This window comes from Lissotriton helveticus, chromosome 6, assembly GCF_964261635.1.
Source record: "Lissotriton helveticus chromosome 6, aLisHel1.1, whole genome shotgun sequence".
In the NCBI taxonomy this organism is placed as follows: Eukaryota; Metazoa; Chordata; class Amphibia; order Caudata; family Salamandridae; genus Lissotriton; species Lissotriton helveticus.
The window spans coordinates 1,061,995,648-1,062,023,423 of record NC_136067.1 but is presented as its reverse complement, the minus strand read 5'-3'; the positions used below and the strand labels follow the sequence as shown (position 1 = coordinate 1,062,023,423).

General features: G+C 43.6%; 1 protein-coding gene across 1 annotated transcript in view; it reads right to left on the bottom strand.

The window, feature by feature from the left end:
- The window catches only part of LOC144763261 (interleukin-20 receptor subunit alpha-like), a 133,908-nt gene that overhangs the window by 27,113 nt on the left and 79,019 nt on the right, over nt 1-27,776 (bottom strand). Inside the window, exons 3-5 of the mRNA XM_078648712.1 lie at nt 15,257-15,438; nt 11,226-11,395; nt 2,646-2,790 (exon numbers count right to left, since the gene is read on the bottom strand). Of these exons, the coding sequence (XP_078504838.1) occupies nt 2,646-2,790; nt 11,226-11,395; nt 15,257-15,438 (497 nt within the window). The remainder of the gene's footprint in view (nt 1-2,645; nt 2,791-11,225; nt 11,396-15,256; nt 15,439-27,776) is intronic.

Here is a 27,776-nt window from a genome sequence, read left to right as displayed (position 1 = left end):
CCATAAAAGCTGTTAAAACTTCAGTCTAAGTCATCTTGGTTCGCCACAGTGACTTATAATCACATGTCTAACGATCTTGTACAAACGTTGTTGGGATTCTGATTGCGTAGAACTGTGCCTTTGGAAAACAATCAATCAATCAATCAGTTGGTTCTTGTCGATCACGACTTGTCACCCGGGGGGGTGGGAGGGGGGGTCTCCAGGCACTGGGGTTTTGCGGGCCTCGGTCAAAGAGCCATGTCTTGAGCTTCTTCTTGAACTCTTCAATTGATGGGGAGGTGCGGAGGTGTATAGATGCAGGGGGAGGTTGTGCCAGGGCTTGGCAGCGAGGTAGGGGAAGGAATGACCTCTGCAGGGGCTCAGGTGGATGCAGGGAATGTGGACGAGGGAGGAAGAGCAGAACTCCCTGGCTGGTCAGTGGAACGTCAGACGGTTGTTGAGGTAGATAGGTTGTGTTTTGTGAAGTGATTTGTAGGCATGTGTGAGGAGTTTGAATAGGAATCTTTCCTAGACGGGGAGACCAGTAAAGAGGTTTAAGGTGAGGGGTGATGCCGGTTCTTCCGGGGAGGTTAAGGGTGAGCCTTGCTGCTGTGTTCTGGATGATCTGGAGGTGCTTTAGGAGCTGTTTGGTTGTCCCTGCATATAGTGCATTACTGCAGTCAGGGCAGCTGGAGACGAGGGCATGGGTGACCGGTTTCCTGGTGGAGAAGGGGATCCAACTAAAGATCTTGCAGAGCATGCGAAGGGTGTTGAAGCAGGCAAAGGAGATAGCGTTGATCTATTGCTTCATGGTTAGTTGGCTGCCAGGACAGTTCTGAGGTTATGTGCGTGGTCGATGGGGTTAGGTCTTGGCAGCCTTAGCAAAGTAGGTGATCCAGCAACTGATGCATGCACTTTCAGTTGCTGGATCACCTATTTTGAGGATTTCCTGTTGGGAAATAATTTTGAGTAACTACGTACTCTAAGAGTATTCCATCATTGATGCTGGGTCTCTCTTCTCTTCCAAGAATATTAATTTTGACAGATCGACAGCAATACGGTGCTGACTGCCACCTTGCAACAAGATCACATATATTGTGTTTTTCCGCATCAACCTCTTTTCTAATAGAAGGGGCTTCTCCTGCAAAAATCAATTGTCCCGATGATGGTCTTATAGACTAAGGCTTCCAAGACCGAAACGTCGACTCCCCCATCAACTCCAAAGAAATGTATTGCCTGAAGAGTAACGTTTATTCACTTTTGGTTTACAGATGCTCTCCGTTCACTTTAGGAGCTGATGCATGTTATGAACTGTTTGTTTAATTGATTTATACATCTTTTCATTACATTTTTTGCTGATGGTTCATTCCTTTTTATGTATCCCCCCTGAATTAACTTTTGATATACAAAATATATAAACTATTTCTATATATATATAGGACTCTCCATGTGCTTTCTACCTTTCATCCACATTTGTTGTTGTTGACCTGTGGACACGTTAGAGGTTGATCTTACATGACTTACTCGCCAAATTGAATTGAAAAAAATCACAATTGTACTAGAAACAAATTCCCTTGTAGACTATCTTTACATTGCACTGTTTATTGCCCAAGCCTACAAGGGTTTGTTGGGTTTCCCATATCTCTCAATGTAATATACAGCACACCTTCAAATGTTAGAAAAGTTTTAAACTATATCTAGGTATAGCATTTTGTACTGGAAGGTTCCCTTTCTAGTACAAAACCTATGCTAGTCATGCGTGCGTGGTGCTTGGCAGCCTAAAGCATGCCAGCACAGAGGGTGACAGCAGCATGTGTCATATCTTTGAAGATATGGCGCTGTCCTGCTACCACACTTTCACACAACGCAGCTATGTTTGATGCTGCGGTGCATCCTTTCCAAGTAAATCTGTCCATTCATGTTGTCATTAGCAAATGTACTGGTACTAGTACTACACACATGTTTATTTCACCAGTCACAACACTGCTTGAAAGTTTCTGCTTGTTTGCTTTTTTTGTCTAAAATATGTAGAATGGCTACAAAATGAAATATAAATATTTTGTGTTTGACTGTAGGAGGTGTGGAATTACGTTAATACAGAGAAACCTTAATAAAGAAATGCCTTTACACCGGACATACAACAGCAAACCCGTCCAAAACAGTTGTCAGAAAGAAAATTATTTTGATTAATGCAAAGACATATACAACTCATTAATGAAATATATATTTTGAGATTAGGTAAAACAATAGATAAAGGGTGTACATATCTAACAAAATAAAATGATAAAGGTTAGTAAAATGAATGTGGCTATGGTTTAGACTAAGGCTCCTTGTCAGAGCAAGGATTATGGTCACAGTTAAGATTAAGGTAAAGGATATTTTTAGTGTTACGTTTTGAGTTAAGATTTTAGGTAGGGCTATATTTGGGGTTAGATTATGCTTTAGAGAAAGATGATAAATATAGTTATGTTGTAACGGAATTTGTTGTAGAAATTTTATTTTAGGTGTCCTAAAATTAATTTAAACATTGTTCTTGAGATTGGTTTGCAGCGGTGTCTTTGTGAATGCATGTCTCTGTTAAGGCAATTCTTTTAAGGTATTTTTGCTAAGGTATTTATTGAAATAACGCAAATTCAGGCCGTATAGTTCTGGTGCGGACTGCTTACCTGCCAGTGTTGTTGCACACACAGTTTTTGAAGGCTGGCTGGTTCCGTATGGTCCAGGAATATAGCTCTCCGCAGTAACACAGTAAGTAGAATTTGGGTCTAGTTTAGTTACATTCAGGAAACTATTTTTGCCAGACAAATTCCACTACAAAGGAAAATGAACATTGTATTTACAAGAGCCAGTACAAATTATTAACAACATGTAACTCAAAAGGATCACTTAACTAATATATATCTGCTGCAAGCTACAAGGGCTAAAACTTTGCAGTAAAAATATTGTGGGGAAAAAAGTAGACTGCAAAGAAATTGCATAATAAATGTGGTATGCCCAAAAAATAAATCGAAACATTTTGTGACTTGTACAGCAAAGGTAAGTGTACTGGGAGCAGGGGCAAGGGAGCATCCTCCTACTAAAGTACAGAGGAGCATTTACAGTAAGGAGGGTAGGGCACAGAGGGCTAGTGGGAGTTTTTAGGATTCAGGGAAGGGAAGCATTAGGAGGTAGTATAGTGTTGGTAGAGTTCAGGGACTGGTAGCATTAAGGGGTAGTGAGTGGTTTTTAGGTTTAGTGAATGGCAGCATTAAGGGATGGTTATAGGGTTTTGGGATATTTGTGTACGGGGATATTTTGGTAATCAATATTATGTCAGTGACCCCTACGGAACTAATCCAAGTCCTTGCAAGTAAAGAACTATTAGTATGGTACCTTGGTTGAAGCTGACAGGCTGTGACCTGCTTGACCAATAAAACCAACGCTAGCATGTCTCCCTTGACACAACTAGATTTAACCCCTCGATGGCCTGAGGTAACAGGCTGTGAAAAAAACAAACTGAAGGGTTGGCCTATAATTGATTCATGTACACCCTGAACGAAACTCAAATATCTCAGCCAACAGTTATGTTGTTTTCATAGTGCACCTGGTAAAATAAATGTAACTGCTACAAAAATAACACTACAACACATTTACTAGAGGATATAAAAATGTATGAATGGATGTAGGGGAACAGTATTTGTTTCTTTCACAGGCTGGGGGAATAAAACAAAGAAATAGGAAAGAAAGGGGGTAATGTACTAAGTGTACATTCAACTGTCCTCTTGGGCAAGGGTCTAGGAAGGGGATGTAATGTTGCAGGTGAATGGAGTGAAAGTCAATGCGATGGTTCCTTTGGCTTTAGCGGTTTAAACCTTCATTCATCTTCAGAAGGGATCATTCTTTCCATGGAAGTCCTTCGAGGTGCTTTCCTATCTTGGTGCAGTCCTTGGCAAGCACTTCTCTTATGACCTCTATTCCAAAGATAAGGAATCCTAACTCCAATATATTTAAAATATCCAATCCTGCCTGAGTAACAGAGGTACAGTGCAAAACTATCGCCATGATCTACTATTCAGCGAGTTTTGTGAAGGTGGCCAACTTCAAAACTTTACAATGTTGGAAACTCTCTCCACCTGAAAACTGCCTGTAAGCAAAATGTTCTTGTGGAATTCGGAATCTGCTGTTTTATCCAGCCTTAAACTCTAGATATTTCAAAAGGTGAAAACAAAATGTTGACAAAAGACAACGGAGCAGTTTTTTCACACCTTTAGACAATACATCTGAAGGGGAGGGATTAAAGCCTGAATCCTGCAGTATCCCAGTTTTCTAGATGTTCTTATCGATACTGGTTACAAAGGTCAAGCTTGAAGGAGATCAAGCTCTACTTCCCACACCATCCAGTTTTGCCCACTTGCCACTCCTCTGGTACATGCCCTTGAAATGTCTATACCTTTTCAATCGCCAGTGTGCCCAAAGAGTTCATTCACCCGCTTCCTGCACTACAGCAGTTCCTAGATTTATTGGGAGTACCAACGAGTTTCAAAACTAGGCAGACTAACTTCAGTCAGAATAAATTTATTTCGCTATCACAATGAAGGCATAAAAAGTATACTACACATAAAAGATTTCAATATTGCAAAATGCTTAAAATTTCCAGCAGCAAATACATGGTAAAAACCAACGGTCTCATTAAAAAGATTATATATATATATATATATATATATATATGTGTGTGTGTGTATATATATATATCTACACATATACTTATTTTTGGTGTTCATTTTTCCAGAAGTGTAATAGCTGTCCATAAAAGCTAAGATTCATCAACTAAACCTAGGACCAACAGCATTTCAAAGCCAGTTGAACTAAAGGACTCCTGACGTTGAAGTAGAACATATACAAATTGAGATAAAGAAATCATTGGCAAACAATTGACAGTACCAATCCCAATGTTACATCTGGAAATTCATAACTTTTCTGTCTTCATGCAGCAGGCAGTTGGGCAGATCAGAATCTGTTACTCTTCTGCTGCTGGATCCCGAACTTCCCAAGCCTACTGTATCTCTGTCTCCTCCATATCTTCTCTACACTTGCGGGCAAGAGAGCAGCTGATGCTTTTCTGCCTCCCCATCTACAGGTCCTCTGCTGACAAGCTCTGAGTCATGGGCCTCTGTACGTGCTATGACAGAGTGGTCCTCTGAAGTTCAGGAGGGACAGAGACTTGAGTCATTGCTTCTGTCCCCTTCATTGCTTCTAGTTCCTCTTACCTTAGATCATAAACAGGCACATGCATCAACCATTTTTGTGAGCACAAACGGTGCAATTTGCGCCCGCAAATAGGGCTTCTGCGATGCATCAACCTGTCAACCTCTCGCAATTTAAAGTGCACTTTTCAAAGTTGTAGGTTACACATACACATGCCCTTGGGGCATGTGTGCGCGCAACATGCGTGCACAGATCAATTTCAGGGGGTGCAACAGGGTGTCCTTTTGACACCCTTGCACCCTTGACATTGCATGGCAATTTGCGAGTACCGGTACTCGCAAATTGTGCATGTAATCTCCCATTCATTTCTATGGGCCTACAGGCCGAAAGGAATGATGGGAGGGCATTCCTTAATTGCGACTCGAAATTTGCGAGTCGCAATTAAGGAATGTTTGGGAATCGCTAATTTTATAGCGATTCCTACATGCATAGGCTTTGGCAATTCCTTATTTGCGATTCCTTAATAATCGCAATTAAGGAATCGCAAAAGTCTATATTGATGCATGTGCCTGAAAGTGTTTTGAACCTGATAATGTTATATATTTGCAACCAATACAAAGGGAGTAAGATCATGTAGATGCAGTGGCTTAATATTAAGTCATCATATTAATAAAAGTCTGTGCTTTAGACTATGAATAAAAGAATGTTTCTGGGTTTCTAACCCCCCACAATGAACATAAGCAAAATGTTGAAATCAAAGACAAGCTGGCCACCACAGTCAGCATGGTTTTCCCTACATTCTACTAGACATCCAAGGGATGAAAAGAGATTATAAAACAACAACCTATTTAAGAGAACATGAATTTATCCCAGGGTAAGACCTCCGACCCTCGGTCTAGGTCCACTCTCTCCCCGCAGCTTCGCTGTGCCGTCTCTTGCCTCCAGACCCGACCTACTCCTTGGGAGGTTCAAGGCTGCTGCCCCCTTCTGCGCCTGCTGCCCACTCCAACTTGGACCAGACTGCCCGCAACCACTGTAACCTTTCTCAGCTGTTTATTTTCTTAATTTTTCCCTGTTGTGCCACTGTTATTGTGCCCCTCTGTGTCTTGCTCTAATTCCACTACTGTTTTTATTTTCTCATGCCTGCCTGTTCCTTTCGCCTTTAGCCGCTGCTGCCCCTACGGCCCCTCCCCCCCGGAATTCCCCCTCTCCCGCCTCCCAGCCTCTCCTCCCTCCCACCTCCCCTACTTAATGGCGGCCGCTGCGTGGTCGCGCCACCGGCATGCCAAAGGCCCGTCTCTGCCCATCCGTAGCCAGCGCTAGGAACCCTGGACCTCCCACTACCCATCGCAGCGGCACCACCACCCTCCTCACACTCAACCATGGAAGACTTTAAGAATGCCAACAGGCCTCACCGAACATGACCCACGGCCAGTTCTCCTGCCTCCACAGCCGCCAGACCCTCACTGCCACCCCGGCCTCCAACACCGCCGACACCAGCACGGGCGACAGCCTAAATGTATCCTCTTGAACATATGCTCCGTACACAAACACGCCATGGAAATCTGGAACCTACTCTACTCTCTCTCGCCCGACATCGCCTTCTTCACAGAGACCTGGACCAACGCATCGGCCTCCCCTGACATCAGCACCGCCATCCAAGACGGATACAAGATCCAGAGGAAAGACTGCCCCAACCACCCAGGAGGGGGCCTCGCCATCACCCACAAGAGCACCTTCCGCCTCACCACCTCCAGCGAAACCTTCCCCTCCGCCGAAAACCTGCACTTCCAGATCCAGACCACCCCCAAAGCCACACTCCGAGGAACCCACATCTACAGACTCCCCGGCCCCCGAACACACTTCGCCACCACGCCATCACTTCAACAAACTAGATACTCATTGGAGACCTGAACTTTCACCTCAACAACCCCAGCAACCCCAACTCCACTATCCTTCGTGACAATCTCGCCAGCATCAGAGTTAATCAACACACCGACCCACAGAGCAGGACACACCCTCGACTCCATCTTCGTGGCAGGAAACAGCGTCCAATTCAGCCACACAAAGAAGCCGCCATGGACCGACCACCACTGCGTACACTTCGCCATCAACAAACCCAAGGCACCCAAACCAGCCCACACCCACCACTAAGGAACTGGAGCAAGGTTACCGACAAGCAACTTAACTCCACCCTCACCCAAGACAACCACACCTTGGCACCCGACGCAAACAACGCAGCCAGAGAACTCCTATCTGGATCTCCAACTGCACAGATGAGCTTGCCCCGCTACGCAGCCCCGACAGACAACGCCCCAGGAAATTCGCCTGATTCACCACCATTCTCCAAGAAGCCAGACATAGCCGCAGATGCCTGGAGAAGAACTGGAGAAACACCAAGACAACCGAAAACCACACTACCTACAAGAACGCCATGACGCCAACCACAACCATATCAGAGCCACCAAGAGGAACTTAATCCACAACAAAATCCTGGCCAACTCCACCAACTCCAAGGAACTTTTCAGTGTCATTCAAGAATTCACCAACCCACTCAGCGAAGACATCACCCCATCCCAAGACCTCTGCGACAAGCTTGGAACCTATTTCCACCTCAAGATCAAATACCTCTATGAAAACTTCATCGACCCTCCACCAGGTGCCACAGATGGGCCCCTGCCCCTCAGAAACACCAGCCAGCTCACCATCTCCAACTGGACATCAATCATGGCTGAAGACACCACCTCAACCATGAAAAGCATCCACTTGGGGGCCCCCACTAACCCCTGCCCCCCTCACATCTACCACAGAGCCGCGGCCACCATCGCACCCAAACTACAATGCACCATCAACACCACCTTCAAAAGAGGCCCCTTTCCAGATGACTGGAAGCATGCAGAAGTCGGACCCATGCTCAAGAAGCCCACAGCTGACCCCACCGACCTCAAGGACTATTGGCCCATCTTGCTCCTCCCCTTCGCAGCCAAAGTTGCAGACAAAACAGTCATCAGGAAACTGACACGATTGATTGAAGAGAATGCCGTCCTCGATCTCTCCCAATCCGGATTCCGGCGCAAATACAGCACAGAGACCGCCCTACTCGCTGCCACAGATGACATCCGAACCCTCCTGGACCAAGGCCACTTCTTAGCCCTCATCCTACTCGACCTATCAGCAGCCTTCAACACCGTCTCCCACCGCACACTAGTCACCAGACTACACGACGCAGGCATACAAGGAACAGCCCTGGACTGGATCCGATCATTCCTCATCCGAAGACGCCAAAGGATCAGACTCCCTCCCGTCCTCTCCAACCCCACGAAAATCATCTGCAGAGTCTCACAGGGTTCATCACTGAGCCCCACCCTCTTCAACATCTACAAGGCTTCCCCTCGCAGCCATCGTCCGACAACACGGCCTCAACATCGTATCCTACGCCGACGACACCCAGCTCATCTTCTCCCTCACCAAAGACCCCACCACTGCCAAACTCAACTTCCAGAAAGGATTGCAAGACGTCACAGTCTGGATGACCAACAGCTGCCTGAAGCTCAACACCGAGAAGACAGAAGTCCTCGTCCTCTGTACCACCCATTCTGCATGGGACAGCACCTGGTGGCCGACCATGCTCGGAAGCCCACCTACCCCTTCAGACCACGCCAAGAACCTCGGCATCGTACTCGCCTCATCACTCACCATGAACCGACAGGTCAAAGCCTTCACATCCAGCTGCTTCAACATCCTGCGCAAGACCTTCAAGAGGATCCCCCTGAGTCAAGGAAGACGGTCACCCACGCACTCATCACCAGCAGACTGGACTATGGAAACGCACTCTAGGCCGGCATCAATAAGTCCCTACTATGCAAATTCCAGACAATACAGAACACCGCCACCAGACTCGTCCTCAGCATCCCCCGACACAAACTCATCAGCCAACACCTATGAAGTCTCCACTGGCTCCCAGTGGAGAAAAGAGTCACTTTCAAAATCCTCACTCATGCCTACAAATGCTTACAGAACAATGGACCCAAATACCTCAACGACAGAATCAACTTCCACGTACCCAAAAGAAACCTCCGATCTTCCAACCTCGCACTGGCCGAAACCCTGCGCATCCACAGAGCCAGAACAGGATGAAGATCCTTCTCTCACATTGCAGCCAAGACCTGGAATGAGGTACCGGCAGACATCAGACGCGCCCCTCCCTGAACACCTTCTGGAAGACCCTCAAGACATGGCTCTTTGGCTAAACAGATCAGCGGACCCCCCGCCCCACCTCAGTGCCTTGAGACCATCACAGGTGAGTAGCGCACCTACAATTCCCTGATTGATTGGTATAGGGGACACTGTGTCAAAGTTGAGCGATACCCAATTCAAAGAAGGGTTCAAGTCTGAAGAACCTTCAAATGGCACTGGAGTTCAGACCATAGACAGTTAGTATAGGGGGTACGTTATTCTCTTTTTATCCCTACTACCATCCACCACTAATATTATAACTTTAATTCACTTAAATCCACTTGAGTTCTGGGTTTGACTCTTGGACCTGGCATTCGGCCCCTGTTTCCATAAAAACAGATTCCAGGGCCATTGTGTATGCTATGTACATTGTGCCTTCCTTTTAGGTATACATTAATTAGTGAGCAGGGGAAACCTATGGCCGTTTTCCTGTCAGAGTTTAACTATCTTGAGCAGAGTCAGCAGAGGGCAGAGTCAGCAAACAGCAGTTTTACTGTCAAAAATGATATGGAAGCAATCAAAGCAAAGTTACACTTGTGAGGAACGCAGTACCCATGGGGGCCCGTAAATATCTGCGGACAGTGGGCACCAGGTGGCAATCTACAAACTGCAATTGATAGTCAGCCTACAGGAGTCAGAAGAACCACACTCCAGCAAAGCATAGGATAATAGCTGTTGGCGGGCACAAGCACAGCTTATGGCTGCGTTTTCAGGCGTCTGACATCTGACGCGACAAAACGGCATCTCTCTCAAACTATCTTATTTTAGTGTCTCGGTCTCCAGAATGTTTTTCCTTCTAATGCCTATTATTTTTTTAACCCTTAATTTGAAACCATTTTAGGAAAAACTTTGTTATCTGGGCAACTTCTTGCATTAGCCTTTTCAAAATGATAAGATGTCTCATTCTAACTAATTTCTACTGAAGGACCCCATAACAAGAGCAACAAATAATTTAAAGTTTCCTTATTGTTGTAAATATTTTATATTTAATCTATCAATATTAACTACAGCTGTCAAACGCCTTACAATAACATTCTGCATCTAATCAGTAGCAAGGTGATAGTCACTGCACTGTCTATCACTAGCATTGGGGCAAGAAGGATCACCTATGTGGTTTAAAGGTTACAGTCTCCTTGTTCAGTGTCAGCCCATTTAAAGGCCTACAGAAGTCTCTGACCTCGCTAAGTTAGAATCCTCTGCAGCCTTGCCTAACAAGAACATCAGACCATATTGTTGGTACTGTTACTGTAATAGTAAGTGATATACCTATTATAATTGTGAAATAACTACTTGTGTAATAAAACATGCACAGAATAAGGTACTCTATTAGTAGGAGTGTATGTGGAGACTGCAACAAATACAATTCCCAAACCAATATTAAGCAGATGTACATTACTATATACTGTTCAAGGAGACATTACACATGAATGTATGTGTGTGTCCAAACAATTGGAATGACATGAGATTGACAACATCTGCTTACCACTCTGTTTTGAATGTAAGCCTGCATATCTCAAATGATACGATCTATAATGTAGTGTGCATTTCATATAAGACGGCAACTCAGAAATAAGCTCACTCATGGCACAGCTCTTCCAAGTCAGTTTGGAATGATAATATACACTCATGTTAAAAATCTGGTCAACAGCCACATGGCAGATAGTATTGTTCATTTCTGTCCAAAGCATAGTTGTGCAGTCCATCTCTGGTGGCAAACCGCTTGTTAAGACAACCTAAGGTGTTTATGATGAGATCATATTTGCCACAATTGTCTGAAACAAACAATGGTGAGAAGTGTACATACATTTGGCAACAAATGAACTTACCTCACTTTTTGTTTTGGTGTTCAGTATGGAGACTTTAAATTCTACAAGAGGGAAGATTTGATACAAAGATTTGTCTTTCGGGTTTCTCTTCCACTTTTCTGGCGAAGACAGGTTTATAGAAATGAATCTATCACCAGAAGATAATCTGACAATGGGAGGATCAATTTTAGCTAGAAAAAACAAAAAGGCATATAGTATGAATTTAAGGCTTAGAAAGAAAACAACTAACTCCTAGAAAATATGTGAAGCATGTCAAACACATAAGTACTTAATTTTTCAAGCAGGTCTTCACTGTGGTTCCCAGTGGCATCAGAGATAAAACAAGTCCAGATGCACAATCAGGTGTTGATAAGCAGTGGTAATATAGATGTGGGAAGAAAGTCCACAAATGCAAGAGTAATATGTTTAGTGAACATGTACTTGTGTACAAATTTCTTACCTTACACATTTGCAGTGACTGATCTCTCTTCTAGTGTTGATATTGCAGAGGAAAGGGTGTGAGGAAGAACATAAGGCCTAAGAATTAATTTAGACAAGCTCTTTGATTGATTTTGTCAATGAATCTCATAAGAACCGTTCTTTTTCAGTTTTTGTTATTTTTGGGGGATTTTCTGATTTTCTTTTGTATTTTTACTGTTGTTTAACAAGTGTTGTGACAAGCAGTCACTTATAACCTTTACTTTTTACTGTAAGAAATTGGGGCGTTGTTTGACTAGGGTGTGAGCACTGGTCAAGCAGCAACCAAAATTCTTGTCAGGGTGAGGCACAATTACCACAAAAATAGACCTAGACCCAAAGGCACTAACTAATTTCTAAACTTAATGGTGTACCATATGTCGTAAGACATTACAACTAACCTCCCCTCTTTCAATTGATGGGGTAGGATATACATCCACATTGTGCCATATTTAAAACTTTCCCTGTCCCTTTTGTAAAACAGCAGCTGTGAGACAACGAACAACACACACCCAAGTGTCAAGCTCAGACAAAGGAAAAAAAGAGTGTGTGAGCGAGATGGCACCTCACGGGCGCACCACCAATGGGAACCTGGCAGGTACTCACCAGGATTGCCCTGATCTCATCATTGGCGCCATCAAGCTCGAAAGCAATTGTGTCCAATAAACAAACAAGAAATGTGTTTGTGAATACGTGCAGTGTAGATAGACAACAAATAACAAATATGAAGTCAAAACAACATAAATACCACAAACAACACGGATAACAAATTTTATTCTTTCTCCTTAGTGTTGGTTGTGGATTCTTAAAAAAGTGAGTGTGGTTACTACTTATCCAACCATACTCCACTTGCCACTTGAGTGGAGGGCGACCTATGACCCTATTTTCCCTCTGAGCTCCTTGTTGGTAGACAGGGTGAGGCACAAGCCAACTCTAAATTAACCTGTGCTCAACTCTCTGGTAGTGTGGTGCAGAGCAGTCAGGCTTAACGTAAAGGAAATGTGTAAAGTATTTGTGCAACACTTCAAACAGTAGTAAAGTGAAAAACACCACACAAAAACGATCCCATACCATGGTACTCAAGAATCTATGCCAGTAGGGCAGCTCTTACGAGGCATAACAAGACTGTGACAAGTAACACTTGATTCTGAGTAGTTGAGATTACATCTGACCATCACCAACTCATCCGTTGTCCTCCTCACATGACTTACTCTTTTGGGATATGTGGAGCACATCACTTGATGTGCAGGTCCTGCACTTATAGCTCTGATTCCATAGTCGCCTTGGTAATGTACTTGATGTTGTCATTTGTGATGTGATATGTGATGTCACCAATGATATCATAGATTCTGTAATTTGTGATATTGTCTACGATATGTAAGGTTATGAGCAATGCACTGGGTAAACTTATAGTGTATAGATCACCTTAACTGGTTATTATCACTATTGTTTTTCTTTTATAATCTGGATTTTAATCATACATGTGTTCTAAATGGTATGCCAAGGATTATGAGTAGGCTATGTGTTCCTCGCCCTTTTACGCAGTGTGGAGCATTTAGTACTTTGCTGACAACAAGTGACATAATAGAGCGATTTAAAAACATGCTGAGGTCAACGTATGTACTGGTATTTCTACTGCGTGAACCAACCGAGCGTTGTACATTACATGAGGGGTCGGGAGACAATTTACATGATCGTATACATCAAGTGGAGATTACACAAGTACATTTCACACACAGGAAGATTATGTTAGTTGGTCACGGTTAGCCAAGCCCCTTCTTTGCACCATTTAGCTGCTTAGCGCGTGACATCTGCTGTTCAGGAAATTAGGACTACTTCAGGTTACCTAGTACACTTAAGTTCTCGATTTAGAAGGCCTGGGCCTCAGACTGAGAGACCATTAGGTTCCAAGTGCTGCACTGAAGACAGTGTTCCCATTGACTCAGTATGTAAAAACCTCTGACATGTCTGCATCCACATCACACCCTAGTATGTAAAGCTCACATTCCCAAGCCAGTTTTCTCGTTCCCCACACACTAATAACACTAATTAGCATCCAGCATCTCCAGCTGTGGGATACCACTGCCATGCACAATTCACAGTGATCACCGTGCAAAGCACAATTGTCAGGCAGTACATACTGCACCACTCATTGAAAAGCAAGATTGCCATGCAGTACCCAACCTGACCCTCTTTGTAGAGCACCATTGCTATGCCATTACTACTAGACTCCACTTCAAAACCCTACTGCCTTGCAGTATTCAAACAAACTTGTATTATAAACAGCGGTGGCTTCTCCTCTAAGGCGGGGGGGGGGCGTCTCCCCACTGCTTTCAGAGCAGTGCAAAGGAAAAATAAAATGATAATAACTGAACTTGTTTTTAGTCTGGCTCCAAGCTCCATGTTGGGGTGGGACGGGGCTAGGCTTCCGTGACCCAGAGGGAAAAGGAGTGGCTGCTGTACTTTAAGTGCGCATGACTTTTTGGCCGGCTGGTTTGAGCCGGCCAAACCTTCATGCACACTTTGCATGTTCTCCACAAGCTGTGTTATACAGCCTGGGAGGAGAACATGCACAGCCTCCTAGTCCCTGTCTGAGAGCCACACCACAGTGCTCGGACCAATCACAACACTACTGTAAGGCAGCGTCGTGTTTGGCTTGGGGAGTCTGGGAGCCTGGGTGCTTCTGGGAGGTAGGATACAGCGAAGACCGAGGAGAGGCAGCGACTGGCGACCCACAGTTCTAAAGTGACAGGTAAGTTCTTTTTAAAAAAAATGTTCTAACTCCATCCCCTACCAGCTGCCCCTGAACTTATAAACCAGTAAACATCAAAACTGGCCATCTTTGTTAAGCATCACTGCAACTCAGCATCCATATTGACCAACATTACAAAGCAGCCTTGCCACGTTACACTGGCCCCAACTGTAAAGTAGTAGCACCACTGACAAACAATAGCCACAATAGTCCCCTTCTTCCCGCCCTCATGGGCAGTCCTCCACTGCCCTGGGGTCTGCCAATTGTAAGTCCTCAGAGACCCCCAGTGAGAGGTACAAGACCTATGTAAGAAATAAATAAAAAAGGACAAATGGCCTAGTTGGTTCTGATAAGGGCAGCATCAAAGAGTACCTCGGCTTGGCTTCAAGCTACAATGTGACCTGTCCACTTCTCAGCTAATTTTGTAGCACCCTAGAACTGGGACATAGAAGCAACAGTTCAGCGCTGCATGAAGCTCCGATAGGCTCAGGGAAATTGCCAAGACAAGAGAGACACCCTGGTGCTGCTCTCACAGTGGATTATTAGTAGCCAGAACTAGCTTTCATCTCCCCAACGCCAGAGGTCGGTCCACTACTGTTCCTTGACATTATTGGAATCATTGAGAACACATACAGCAGATTCTGACCGACTTTCTAAAATATGTTGATCAATATATAATATACACAGATATGTGCATACAAAACATGACTTTTCATGAGCTAAATGAATGATATGTACTTAAATATTCAATATAAAAATGGAGCATGCTCTTGTGCAAATACATGAAGTCATAAACATCTATGTGTAAGAAAATCTGACTTACTGTTCGCAGTAGGACTAAATCTGTCTGTACGTGCCCACTTTGAGCAGTTGCCTCCATTGAAGGCGACCATAACTCTTGCGTAGTATTGTTCCTCATAGTCATAGGTCTCATTTGTAAGATCACACCAGGTTCTGTTAATGTTTGTGCACTCCAGTTTGTACTGCCATGTATCAGGGCCATACCTGTATGGTATAAAGGGAAAAGGAAATAAGGCAACAGGCATCAGAGTGGGCATAATTAGGGCTCCCTAATGGGATTTGTGAAATGCTACATACAAAATGCTTACAAGCTGATGTGTTTTGAACTACAATGTGTTTGACTCAATATCGTTTCATCATTAAACCTTTGACAAGACTTCTGGCATTTTAGAGATCACATTCTTGTTCAAACCTCTGACAGACTTATAATATCGCTCCCAGCGATTTCGTATTGCTGTGCTCAGAGGGACGTTCCCTAACCCAGGAAACGCTACGCTATTGTAACCTAGAACTAATACATATGATGTTAGAGTATATTAACTCATCAAATTAAATGTGTATTAAATAACTAATTTAAATATAGAAATTTTTTGGGGAATAATTTTTAAACAGAAATTTAAAAAAAATACCATTCTTACTAACATTTTTAATTTTATTAATATATAGTAAATTAAGTTAAAAGTTATGTTTTGAATTGATTTGCTACTTTTTAATTCTTAAATTTTTAATACAGGTGTAAAGTTTTTTTAAATTAAGTTTATTATTTAATTTTAAATTAAATAATCATTATTAATTATAAATAATGTTCTAACGCTAAAAAGAGTATACATTTATAATTTAAATCTCATACCTAAGTAGTGTATTTAACATTAGTTCCTTTTGGGTGTTATTTGATTTCCCTGCCTTCCCTGTTCTCTAGAAGAGTGTATTCCAGTACCAGTTGTTGGTCATATGTGACTGCTGGACTGCAATACAGTTGAGCCTGTTTTGACACCGTTAGCGCTATAGAATTCTAGTTTGAGAATAGCAATTACCATACTTTTTTGTCAGTGTGTCTTTGTTTTAGTATACCTCTCTCTAAATCACTCCTTAAATCTACCTAAAGCTCTCCCATTTAGTAGTATTCTAAATGTTCAATCTACTCCCCTTTCTCCCTGCCACATTTGCTACTAAAACAAATATTTACATGCGCAGAGATGTTCGCCACTGTGGTGTAGACCTCTGCATAGAAGACAAAAGACAGGTGGAGGAACAAGTCTCTAGCCACAGGTTTGTGAATTGAATTTTTTAGTACTTGAGTAGTACTACTATACGTACTAAAATATACAGTTTGCGAATAGGCCCCTTTGTGTGCAAAATATAGTTCACAGTCACACACTTTTGCTGAATATTCAATTTATTAGTTACCACTACCTGCTAAAGGGCCAATTCCAAGATGGGTGGATCAATGTTTCTGGGGATACTGCCTCATTTAATTCCAAAAGCTTTAGCAAGGGCTGGGAAGCACCAGATAAAACCAAATGTGTTAAAAGATGGCTGTTTAATCAGGAAAAACATGCTGAATTGGACTTGATAATTCCAGGTGCCATATGTTTTCCCCATTTCCGAGGCAGAAAATTGTGATGGACGGTAACTGGGAGGGGGAACTAAGTTCAAAAGGGTGCTCAATGTATTTACAGGAGTATTCCCAGGAGAGACGGAGCCCAGACATATTTTTTAGCACATATACAGAAGGTGCATTTGCATAAAACAAATCTAAACAGAAATCATTTAAACATTCAGTGGTTATTATGGAAGTTTGATCCTCTGTACCTGCGATGGACACTCCAGCCTTATATGCCTTTGAACATATCTGATTCCCATGGATCTAAGATGACAATCCAGTCCTGAAGACCTGATCGTGAAACCTTTATCAACAAAAATACATTTCCAAGGTTTCCATAAACACTGTTCCAAAGTGACAATAAGAGGGAGCATGGTTGCCTATTCATGCTTGAATAGGCAACACACTTTATTATATTGACTTGTCACCATCCGTGTCAATAAACCCAGGTAGGAGTACTTCTCGTCCTCCAATTTATTCAAAAACAAACTCTTGCCATTTATGAACTGGTGACATTTTGAAAACCTGGTACACTAGTGATGTCTACACCTATGCTCCTGGTGAGCTGATCCCCTCGGCTCCCGACTGTCTTTACTCATCTCACCAGGTCACTACAGTGAAACTCACCCAGAGAATGCAACCTTGAATGATACCATAAATGTGTGTAAATAGTATCACGAGTGGTATACTTGATCTAGAAAGTCCATATTGCTTATCAGCACATTAAATTGGAACCAGGTACTCTGCTTGTGGGCTTCGACTCTCCTCTATTTCATAATCTGGTCTCTTGGTGTGAAACCCATTGCAGTTTCTTTCCCTCCTTACTGATTGGTGAAATACACTTTTACTTCCAGGTAACTCACAATTCATGCTTGGCCATCAGCCTGACCCATATCTCAAATGTCTGCCTTCTTTTTGTACTGATGTGGGACTGCTCATGGGCAAAGCCACAGTTAAAAGCACAAGATCACATTCAGTTAGTGAACCTTTGTCCCCGTGTGAGTGAATAACTTTTGCTGTGCAGATATGCGTTCACATCACACTTTGGACACCCTCCAGTGCTGCCTTCTCTCTTGATAGGATAAATCAGATGATGTCTGCAGCGTGGGGACCTTGACTTCTAGCAAACTGCGTTTTGGAATCTGTTTTATTCAACTTTCGTACTGAATACAAGTACATAACCATGCAACCCCCACCCACCTTAAATGGTGGCACATTATCCGGACACTTCTAGCAATCTTGAAACTCCATCCACTGTACCAGGTTCTAACATGAAGAGGGTCGGCGTTTTTGACAATGCGGGTAATTTGCTAGAGATAAAGAAACCACTGATTTCCGAGTCGTGTGAATAAATGTTTTCAGGGCTCAAAGGTATTCTTTCAAACCCTCCGATAATCATTCACATACTGCATCTTCCCATCTGCTGGCTCTGTTGCAAGAAATGAAAGCTAATCTCATTCTGTTAAGCTTCAGGAAGTTGGTACAACATTCTGGCTCACTTCCTAAGCCTCTCCTTCACACTGATATAGCTATAGTGACGCAATGTATTTTTGTCGTATGATTGTTTCTTGCATTGGTAGGTGCTTATAGACAAATCATTTTGAAGTGTGCATGTTGGATCAAAGTAGTGGGGCAACTGGGGAGATAGGAGCTATTGGGTTCTAGGTGTGGTGGTTGTAGCCGTTTGGCATTGGTGTCCAGGAGTTTGTCCTACTGTGACGCAGCAAACTGGGCCAAGTACAATCCTTTTTCCACTTGACTCTCTGAGTAGCGAGGGTGTAACATCACAAACTTCTCAGGGAGGCCATTTGGGGGCAGGAGCTCAGAACTCAAGAGTCATCCAATCCACATAATAACTTAATTTCCAGTGCAGGGTTTGTCTTTTAGTAGACAGTAGGACTTTATTTATACATCAGAGCTAAATCCAAACACAGTTCAATGAGATTAGAGAATACAGGGCAGTTATGCCTTGTTGTAATACCAGAAAGTGCCACACCTACCCATTCCAGTATGCTCTCTCCTTCGCGGTGACCCTATTAGCTTCAATCCCCAGTATTGTGAGATTTGAGACTTGAATTAGGCATGGTTGCAGATTAGGTCACTATTAACCCCATAGGTTTAGATGTGCACCTGGTTCAAAAGTTTTTACCGCAGGTTTATTTTGGCAGAAGGGAGAAATCTGAAGACCTCATGCTTGAATTCCTAGGAGTGGTTCTCAGGTCATTGGTCCAGTTCACAATGAAACCTCATGGTAGCTGTGAGACAATCTTGCAGATCGGGTAATTTGAAGGGCGCTGCCTGTGCCTTCCCTCTTTATGGCAGCTTCCCTATGCCACTAGGGTCGATGGGCATTTACAGTATTTATTATGGCCTCCAGGCTGACCGGGAACCACTCAGCAGTGATGTTTAGCTGCAGCCTCCCAGGCCGACCAGGTTTCACTTAGTGGTGATTTGGCCTGTTTCCTTCTGATGTCAGAAAGCAGCACAAGCTTGTGCCCAGCAGTGGTTGTCAGCGGCGGCTCTAGGCTCATGGTGGCCCTGGGCAAGGAGCGTAGGTAGGGGGCCCGGAAGAGGGGGTCCGGGCGGGGAGGAGCGCGCAGGCCAGTAAAGAGGGGAGGGGGTCAGGGTGTTTAGAAGTGGAACAGAGCCGGAGGCCGCCAAATCCCTGCCAGGGGCCACCACGCAAATATGTATCCATCCTCAGAGGATTAATATATTAAGGATATATATTGGCGTGGTGGCCCCTGGGGTTTGGTGGCCCTGTGCAGGTGCACAGCTTGCACATGCCTAGAGCCGACCCTGACATGGTCATACTTGATTTGGTGAAATCTTTGGGTAGTTCTCAACTGCGCAGCGAGACTGGGAGACCCACTCATGGTCCTCTAGACTTCACTCTCTAATACAGTCCACTTTCTCTGGCTGTTCCTCATGCAGGGAACATGCTGAAATTCTCCTCCTGAGCAGCCTCTTCATCTGTAGGGTCAGGCACACCTCTTCCCTATTTCAGCAGGCAGACATGTTTCGAGGCACCAGACAGACCCTCTTCCCCTCCTCAAGCAGAAAGTGCAGCCTTCAGGTGATATCCCCTCATTTCTGGGAGACTGGTTGCCAGGCAGACACTTGCCTTGATTAAACAGCAGCTCTTCAAGTACTCTGCGGAGCACTCCCTACTTAGGTCAAAAATAACGTGGGACCGAGACAAAGTGGGGTCATTCGGATCTAACTTTAAGACACATTTTCTAGACAGGAGATCGTGGATCCACCTTTTCAAACCAAAGAACCACTTTGAGGCTGCTCTCTTTGAAATGCCCTGTGCTCCACACACAGCCTTTGTGCAAAGTGATGGTTCCTATAGCAGGTAGCACAACTACTGACTCCAAGCAGAAGCATCGAAAGAATAAGAACAATGAAGATCAAGAGCTCTGCACCTGGCTGTCATCAGCTTTCCTGAAACATCATCAACATGCATTATTCTAATCGTCAAGATCATAAAATGTGTACATACATAAATACATTGCAATGGCATCAGTACATAGACGAAAGCTTGACCTCATAGCTGCTGCCGTCGGCCGCTTAACGTTCGGAGCACTACCTGGCTGGTGCTGCGAACGTTCAACAGCCGACGCTGCCCCGCCCACTCTTTGGAACGCCCAGCACTGTGCCGAAATAACAGCCGCAGCTAAGGCGTTAAGTACGTTGACTGAAGAAAGCCATTTAAAAAGTTAAAAAACTAAATTTTAAATATTAAAAGGAAACTGAAACCTATTCCTAAATATACCTTACAAATACTAATACTACCTTAACTGGCATTCACATAGGTATACACAATGCATACAAAACAGGAAATGCTAAAAGGCCAAATCTAAATAAGAGACAATGTGTTGGTATTAAATCTCCTATCAGGGGTCCATTTAGAAATCCCCAGCAAAATCCAGCTAACTGTTTAACATTGACATAGGAGGTAACAGTTGTTCAGTGCAGCCGACCCCTTAACTGAAAAAGTGCAAAAAGTGCAAAAGGCAATAAAATTAAAAAGATTAAACAACCAGGTTTTCAAATTGATGTATTCACCATACATAAGGTAATACATTTGGAGTATCAAGGATAATACATAATATCAAAGAGCAAACCGTTTGCAACAGCAACTCTCCCTATGTATTAGAAGAGTACCAAAATGCAACAGGTGCCAAAAAGCAACCACGATTAAGAGTTATTAAAAGAAAAATGAAAAATGGGCCAGTCACCAGGAGCACAGTTATTACCACATAGATTTAGTTTTAAAACTAAAGTGGGGATCACAGCATCAACTCAACAAGGGGCCATTGTTACTAAGAAAACCTCCCCCAGCTTTGCTATAAGCGTGTAGACAGTAATCAGGAGCATAAAAGATAGAAGGCCTACACTAAAAACTTCCTAACATTGAACATCAGAAATTGCAGTTCCACCCTCACCCCTACCATCCACCAACTGGCAGTGTGCAGGCAGAACAAACCAGCAGCTTTTTGCTAACAAACTCTTCATGGAATTTTTAAAGGTAGCCCTATTTCCATCCTCCACATTTCAGTGTCAGGCTCACCACCTTCTAGCCACAAGAATGCAGGAATGTACTTCTACTGTCTAGGCAAGATGACCTCATCCTCCGTCTTAGGCCTCTGTGATCATGCTAGATTAGTGTGATGCAAGGGCCAAAATACAGGTAAAGGCATTTACAAGCAGTCAGGCACTCAGGGCAGGGGCACAGACCTGTTTACCATGCAGGGGACATTCCTGTCCCAACAGTGTTTATAATAAATAAATAGTGTCCACTCCAAGAAGTTGAATGAATCGAAAAATAAGCTTCATACAGAGCAGCCATAGAAATATATTTTTCAATGGGCAAATGGAAATTTGCACTGCAATTCTAGCAATGGCAGCTTTTCAGTCCCATTGTCTAACAATACAGACAAGCTTGAGGCCATCCTGCTTGGAAACAAAGTTCCTTTGTCTCCGGAGTGGGTATTTTCTGGTGCCCAGCTGCCTCAATGAATGGAGGGCAGGTTAATATACCCTAAGAATGACAGTTCAATAGAAAACTGAAATATCTTGGAAACCTCTGGGAAGATGACATGGCAGAAGATATGGTTCTACCATTAACAGTCAGGTGGGTCTGTTACTATATTCTGTTTGCCACTCAAGTGGGCTAGCCAAGGGTTCACAGACTCTATTATTTGTGATACGCAGGGACTTTGAATCCTCAAAGGGATGGGGAGGGGCATCTTTGTTCCAGAGTTCCATGTCTGCAAGCATCATGCACCTCCACACAGGCTTCCAGCAATTGCTTATTTGGCTATGCCATAAAGAGAAGGTGCCTAGATACCAGAAACTTTCCACTGCCCTAGAAATCACCTCTTAAGCTCTAGACAGCACAGCTAGCCTGTGGGAAGAAAAGGCACGAAAGACAAAACACTATAGACACCAAGGTCTTGGCGGAGCACGGCACAGGAAAATTCACGCTATGGAATGACAGTATGTGTACAGCAAAAGGCTGTAAACCTCAAGAGGATCTACAATTACCGCCATCCATAACTCAGAACAACAGGCCCACCGAGACCCAGAACTTGATGAAAGGCAAACAGCAGTGGGGGATGTGCCTGAAATACATTTCCAAAGAGGCGGGAGGCTACAAAAGGAAAGGAAAGGTGGAGAAGAAACCTCTGGCCATAAATGAGACAGGCATGAAACCCTGACTCTCCCCAATAATCACCAAAATCAACTGATGACAGCAGGAAGGGAAAGCTGCAAGGGCTACTGACTGGACGCATTGACCCCATATCCCAACAATTTCCCATAGGTGTTGGGAGGGGGACGATAGCAGGGGAGGCAATACATAGACAACATCAACAGTGTGCCATGACTCACAATCCTCACTCCAACATAACGGTGGGCTTCACTGAAAAAACTAGTACAACAAAGTCACTCTACGTTGAGACTGGGTGCAGGTAGGAGTGAGTGTATGGTGCCAAGCAGTGTGCGAAAGTGGGGAAAGATCAAATGGAGGCGGGTGAACCACTGCCCTGGTTTTCTGTGAACTGGGATGGGCAGCATGCCCTTGAAACAAAGTCAGCAGTCCAAGGGGGTGGTGAACATGGGAAGTGTGCAGGAGGAGTGTCCTAGTACCTCTTCGTGGGCAGCATGAGCCAAGAGGCACCAAAACAAGAATGTCTGCTGTGCTTGCCACAAACCTATATGTTATATCTCTCACAGAAAAAAAGGGGGGGAGGAGAGCTGCTAACCACCTCAACTGACTATGGGCCTGATTTAGATCTAGGCAGTAGGAAATTCTCAGTCACAAACATGAAAGATATCCCGTCCAACATATTACGATTCCATTATTACCTATGGAGATTGTAATACGGCAGACAGGATATCTATCACGTTTGTGATGAAGTATTCCATCCGCTGAGATCTGAATAGGACCCTAAAACACAACATTCTTCCTAATCTCCTGCCTGTCATAGTGACCAACTCGGACTGCAAACTGCGAACACCAGATAAAACAAGATAAAGAACAGTGCTGCAGGAAACCAATTCGTCCGCGACCACCAGGCATGGTGTGTCCAGTAAGTACGTGGTTGGCCGTTCTAGGTTCTGCATCATGGCAATTTGTACGATGCTATGATTTGTGGTTTTGTGTGTGGAACTAAAAGTCATAATTGTAAATGCTTTTCTCACACCACTTTTCGGCTTATTTCTGTAGTCTGTTCTAACCAAGACTAGCTCACCTTCAGAGGTTGCTTAGCTTTTACAAATAGCCCCTGATCACAGTGTGCTGGGGAGTATGCATGACACTCAATCCATGTATGACCTAAGCATGCCAAAGTAAAGCAATTTCCTGTAGAGCTGTTTTCGCACCAAGCTGGTATTCGAAATTTCTTCTGGGCGCAACACATTCAAGGGGAGTGCTGGGCAAAGAGTGTTGTTTGTTAATGCACCTGGGCACAAGGCGCGGTGTAGGTTTTGCGGACGTGAAACGCCTGTAGCAGAAACCGCAGCCGGCAGGACCAGCTGTTACTTTTTTGTTAAGTAACCATGAGACTGAACTGCCAACAAAACACCTACTCATGAGTAAATAAAACGTTGTGAGTCATGCATTGTATATGGAAGTGAAAGCAAAAGCGAATAAGAGAAGTGTCGGCAATCACCAAGGTTCCTTTATGCCTACAAACTGCCACCCTGATCTGACTTAGGACAATTATTGAAAGCAGATATCAGGAAAGTACTTGGGCACAGATCTTAAACATTGGCGTGCACGTCTGTTTCATTTTATAGTTTGTTCGAAAGAAGCACAATTATTCAGGAACATATCTTACAGTACATAAAGCAGTACTCTGGTAGTATTCTTTTACGTACTCATATGTCTTTGTGAAGTTGCCTTACTGTACCTAACATGCAATATTCATATACAATTAGTACAAACAGAAAGGGCTGTGTCCTCTTTGCAATTGGGGGTTGGGTGTTTTGGGACGTATACGAAAGTCTTGAAGTACTCTTCTCTTACACATAAATGGTTTTAAGAATCATCCCGTAGGGACTCTGATGCAGTGAGAGCTGGCAAAATAGAAGTCTCTAGAAAGAAGTGATAAGATAAATTCCTCTCTAACTGCAATTTTCATCTGGTGATTTCTCTTCCGACAAAATTACCTTCACCATATAGTTCGGAGGACATCATTTTCTGGTAGAGTATATTTTGTTATTTCTGTTTTTTTACTGGATTATATATTATATTTCCTCTCCAACGTTAAAATGTAAAACATGAATATTAATTCATAAATGCATGCTAATTCACTGGATGGATGTTGACAGGCTAAAAATCTGAGCATGGGATGAGAAATCAATGTATGGAAATATTGACTGTATTTGTTTATGATAACCAACAGTAAACAGAGGGAATGCAAAGTTTATTTTATGTTTTGCACAAACAGCAAAATCAAATTTGCTAAACTAGTTTATCATAGAATTCTGCAGCGTGGCAAATTGTGCAAATTGAGGGGTTGTAAATTTGACGCATCATTGCATAAACGCAGGCCACGGGGTGCAAAAGTGTTCTATCCAAATTTTTAGGTGAGGGATCAGGTTACATTTTTTTGTCAGCCACGTGGAGGACGCACCATATTTGAGAAGATCATAAGAAGTCATGTCACATCAGGAAGTGATAAGGCACGATCTTTGCCAAAAAAGGCATCACAGAAAGGTAGTGACAGTAGAATGAGCTGGGAAGGCGGTTCATAAATAGAATGTATAAGTAATGAGAAAAACACCAGCACTTTTCTACAATATCTTGATGTAGTGACTTGCCTTTTCAAAAAGGGGAAAGGGAATATTCAACTTCCTTGAGAAGAGCTGTGCCATACAGTATGATACTGTTGAAAATAGGGGCAACCTTTGGCTAATGTCTGAAAATACACTGTTCCTAATTTCAAAATTGTCCCAGATGTACCATATATGGTTCAATTTTCCCTCCACCCTACAGGGAGACTACTCATCACCTTGATGACAAAAGTAGGAAACTGTCATAAAAAGACCATAAATTAATGGGCGAATGAGCTAGCCTAGACCAAGTATAATGTTCCAGATGGGAACAGTACTTCTATAAACCGGCATAAGTGGAAATACAATTACAGGATAACTAGAAGCAGAGAGCATGCTGGCTGAGAAACAGAACAGAATTAGTCAACACACCAGGACTAAATGAATGGCAGTGGAAATTATTCATAATTCATAAATAAGAGACACGACTAATAGCGAAACTATGACAGAGTGCATTAGGCAGAAGTGAGATTGTAGAACTACTACTGTGGAAGGAGTTACATTGATGTTGCGTCAAAGCCACTACTGACAAGCCAAGGTAGACAGTGTGTGTGTTATAGGAGCCATGGCTGCATGGACGTAAGGCCCAGAGGGAGATAAGATCATGCAAACTTTAATGCCTACCCAATTCTTCACTCATTTTATTTATTTATTTATTAAAGTTTTGTATAGCGCTAGCTGGACCCGGAGGTATCAGAGCGCTTCACAGCATGTACAAGTTATATGCAAACAATATCTGAACGGAATGCGGAAAAAGCTCTTTTAATTAGACCGTGCAGCAGAAAAACATGGAGGTAAATATGGACATCAACTACCCAAAATGCCAGGGCTAGCGGAAGTCACACCACACGGCCTTGACCTTCACTTTCACTTACACATACACACAGTCTGGGTCACGTAAACACACTCTCACCAGCAAGCATACACATATTAGGCATTGGAAAGCATTTGCATTACTTACCTCCACTGCCAGGGAAGGTCATATTCCAGCTATTTGTACGCCATGTTTTATTAAACTAATAGTGGATAATGTAATATTATTCTCTATTAGTGTAATAAAAAATGAAAGAAAAGAAAGAAAAAGCGTGGAGCCCTCAACCGACATCCATCAGGATGAGCTGCCACTGTGTTCCTGGCACAGATTTTGCCACCTCTGAAGCCTAGGGTCACAAATAAAGGGCAGGGGGTCGCCAGGCGACGCACCTGCGGCCCCTGGTGGCCCCTAAATGACGTCCATGGAGGCAAATATTAATACTTTCCCAAAAGTAAGTCTAGTGGTAATTTATTCAGGAAGTTAGTTATCGTATCCCAATGCTGCACTTATGGTTTTATATTGATGTATTTAGCACGAGGCACGTTTTCATGTAAATATTCACATTTTATTGCTCAAGTTAGTTGTACTTTCATTACAGCAGATAATCAGATATCTTTAAATAGGTACAGTCACCTGGACCTATGTCAGTCTCCCTCAGTCTGTGGTTGCTCTATTGCTTAATTTGTAAAAGAATAAGCGCTGGTTCCCACAGTTTTATTCATAAACTCTGGTCAGTGCTATTGAATGTCGAGGGTGTTGATTACCAAGGCTGCTTAGTGTTTATTGCACCACTAGACACTCACTGCCTGTTTATCACACTCTTTCAGGTTCTTTTCCATTCCTTCTTCTTTCGTTGTATTTATTTTTCAATCTTCCTCTTCCTCCTTCGATTCCCCTTTTGTGTTTAACCTCTTCCATGCTCATGATGAGCCCAGCTCGTCATGAGTCACAGTAGAGCTGTGCTCATGACGAACTGCTGCGGTTCGTCCACGTGCGATTGATTCCCCACCTGTGCAGGCCAAATAATCAGTGGGTGGAGTCGTGATGAGCCCAGCTCGTCATGAGTACAGCTCTACTGTGACTCATGACGAGCTGGGCTCGTCACGAGCACCGCGGCGCCGCCCCCCCTCCCCCCCCTGGCCCCCCCGCGCCGTGGAGGAATTACCCCCGCAGCGAAGGGGTTATAGCTCTCTTGCGCTGGGTCAAAGTCTGATGAGAAGGAATAAGTGCCAAACCTTAAAAATGAGTGCTAACGGGCCCCACTGGCAACCACCAGCTCAAATTAAGCACAGTGGCAGACAGACAGTCTTCAAGAGCCCAAGTGCAGGAGCTCTCGCTTCACGTCAGCTTTTCTCCTTGACTGGACTAGGAGCTGTGCTGCTGGCAAGGCTTAAACTCAATATCTTATGGCAGCGCAGTCCCTCTCCACTCGAGCACCTATGCTTTACTAGGCACACCCATGAGCCTCCCTAGGCATTCGACCCTCTGTAGTTGTTTGTCATTATTACATAATTCAATTCTGTTCAAGCAAGGAAGGGGTTCTTTGCCACACAGCCACTTAGCAATCCTTCTCAAATCTCAATTTCTGCAGTCCAAATACTTCTCAGATTTGTCTGTAAAACCTCTCTGTGAGCATTTCATTCTAATTGGAAATCTTTCAGGATTTAAGGTGCTAGCTATGTTGTTCTTATAGTCAATTGTGGTGCAAGCAGCAGCCAAGAAGAGGGGCGCTGACCAGGAGCTCAGGCAACTCCTTATTTGTAACACAACATTTTCTGG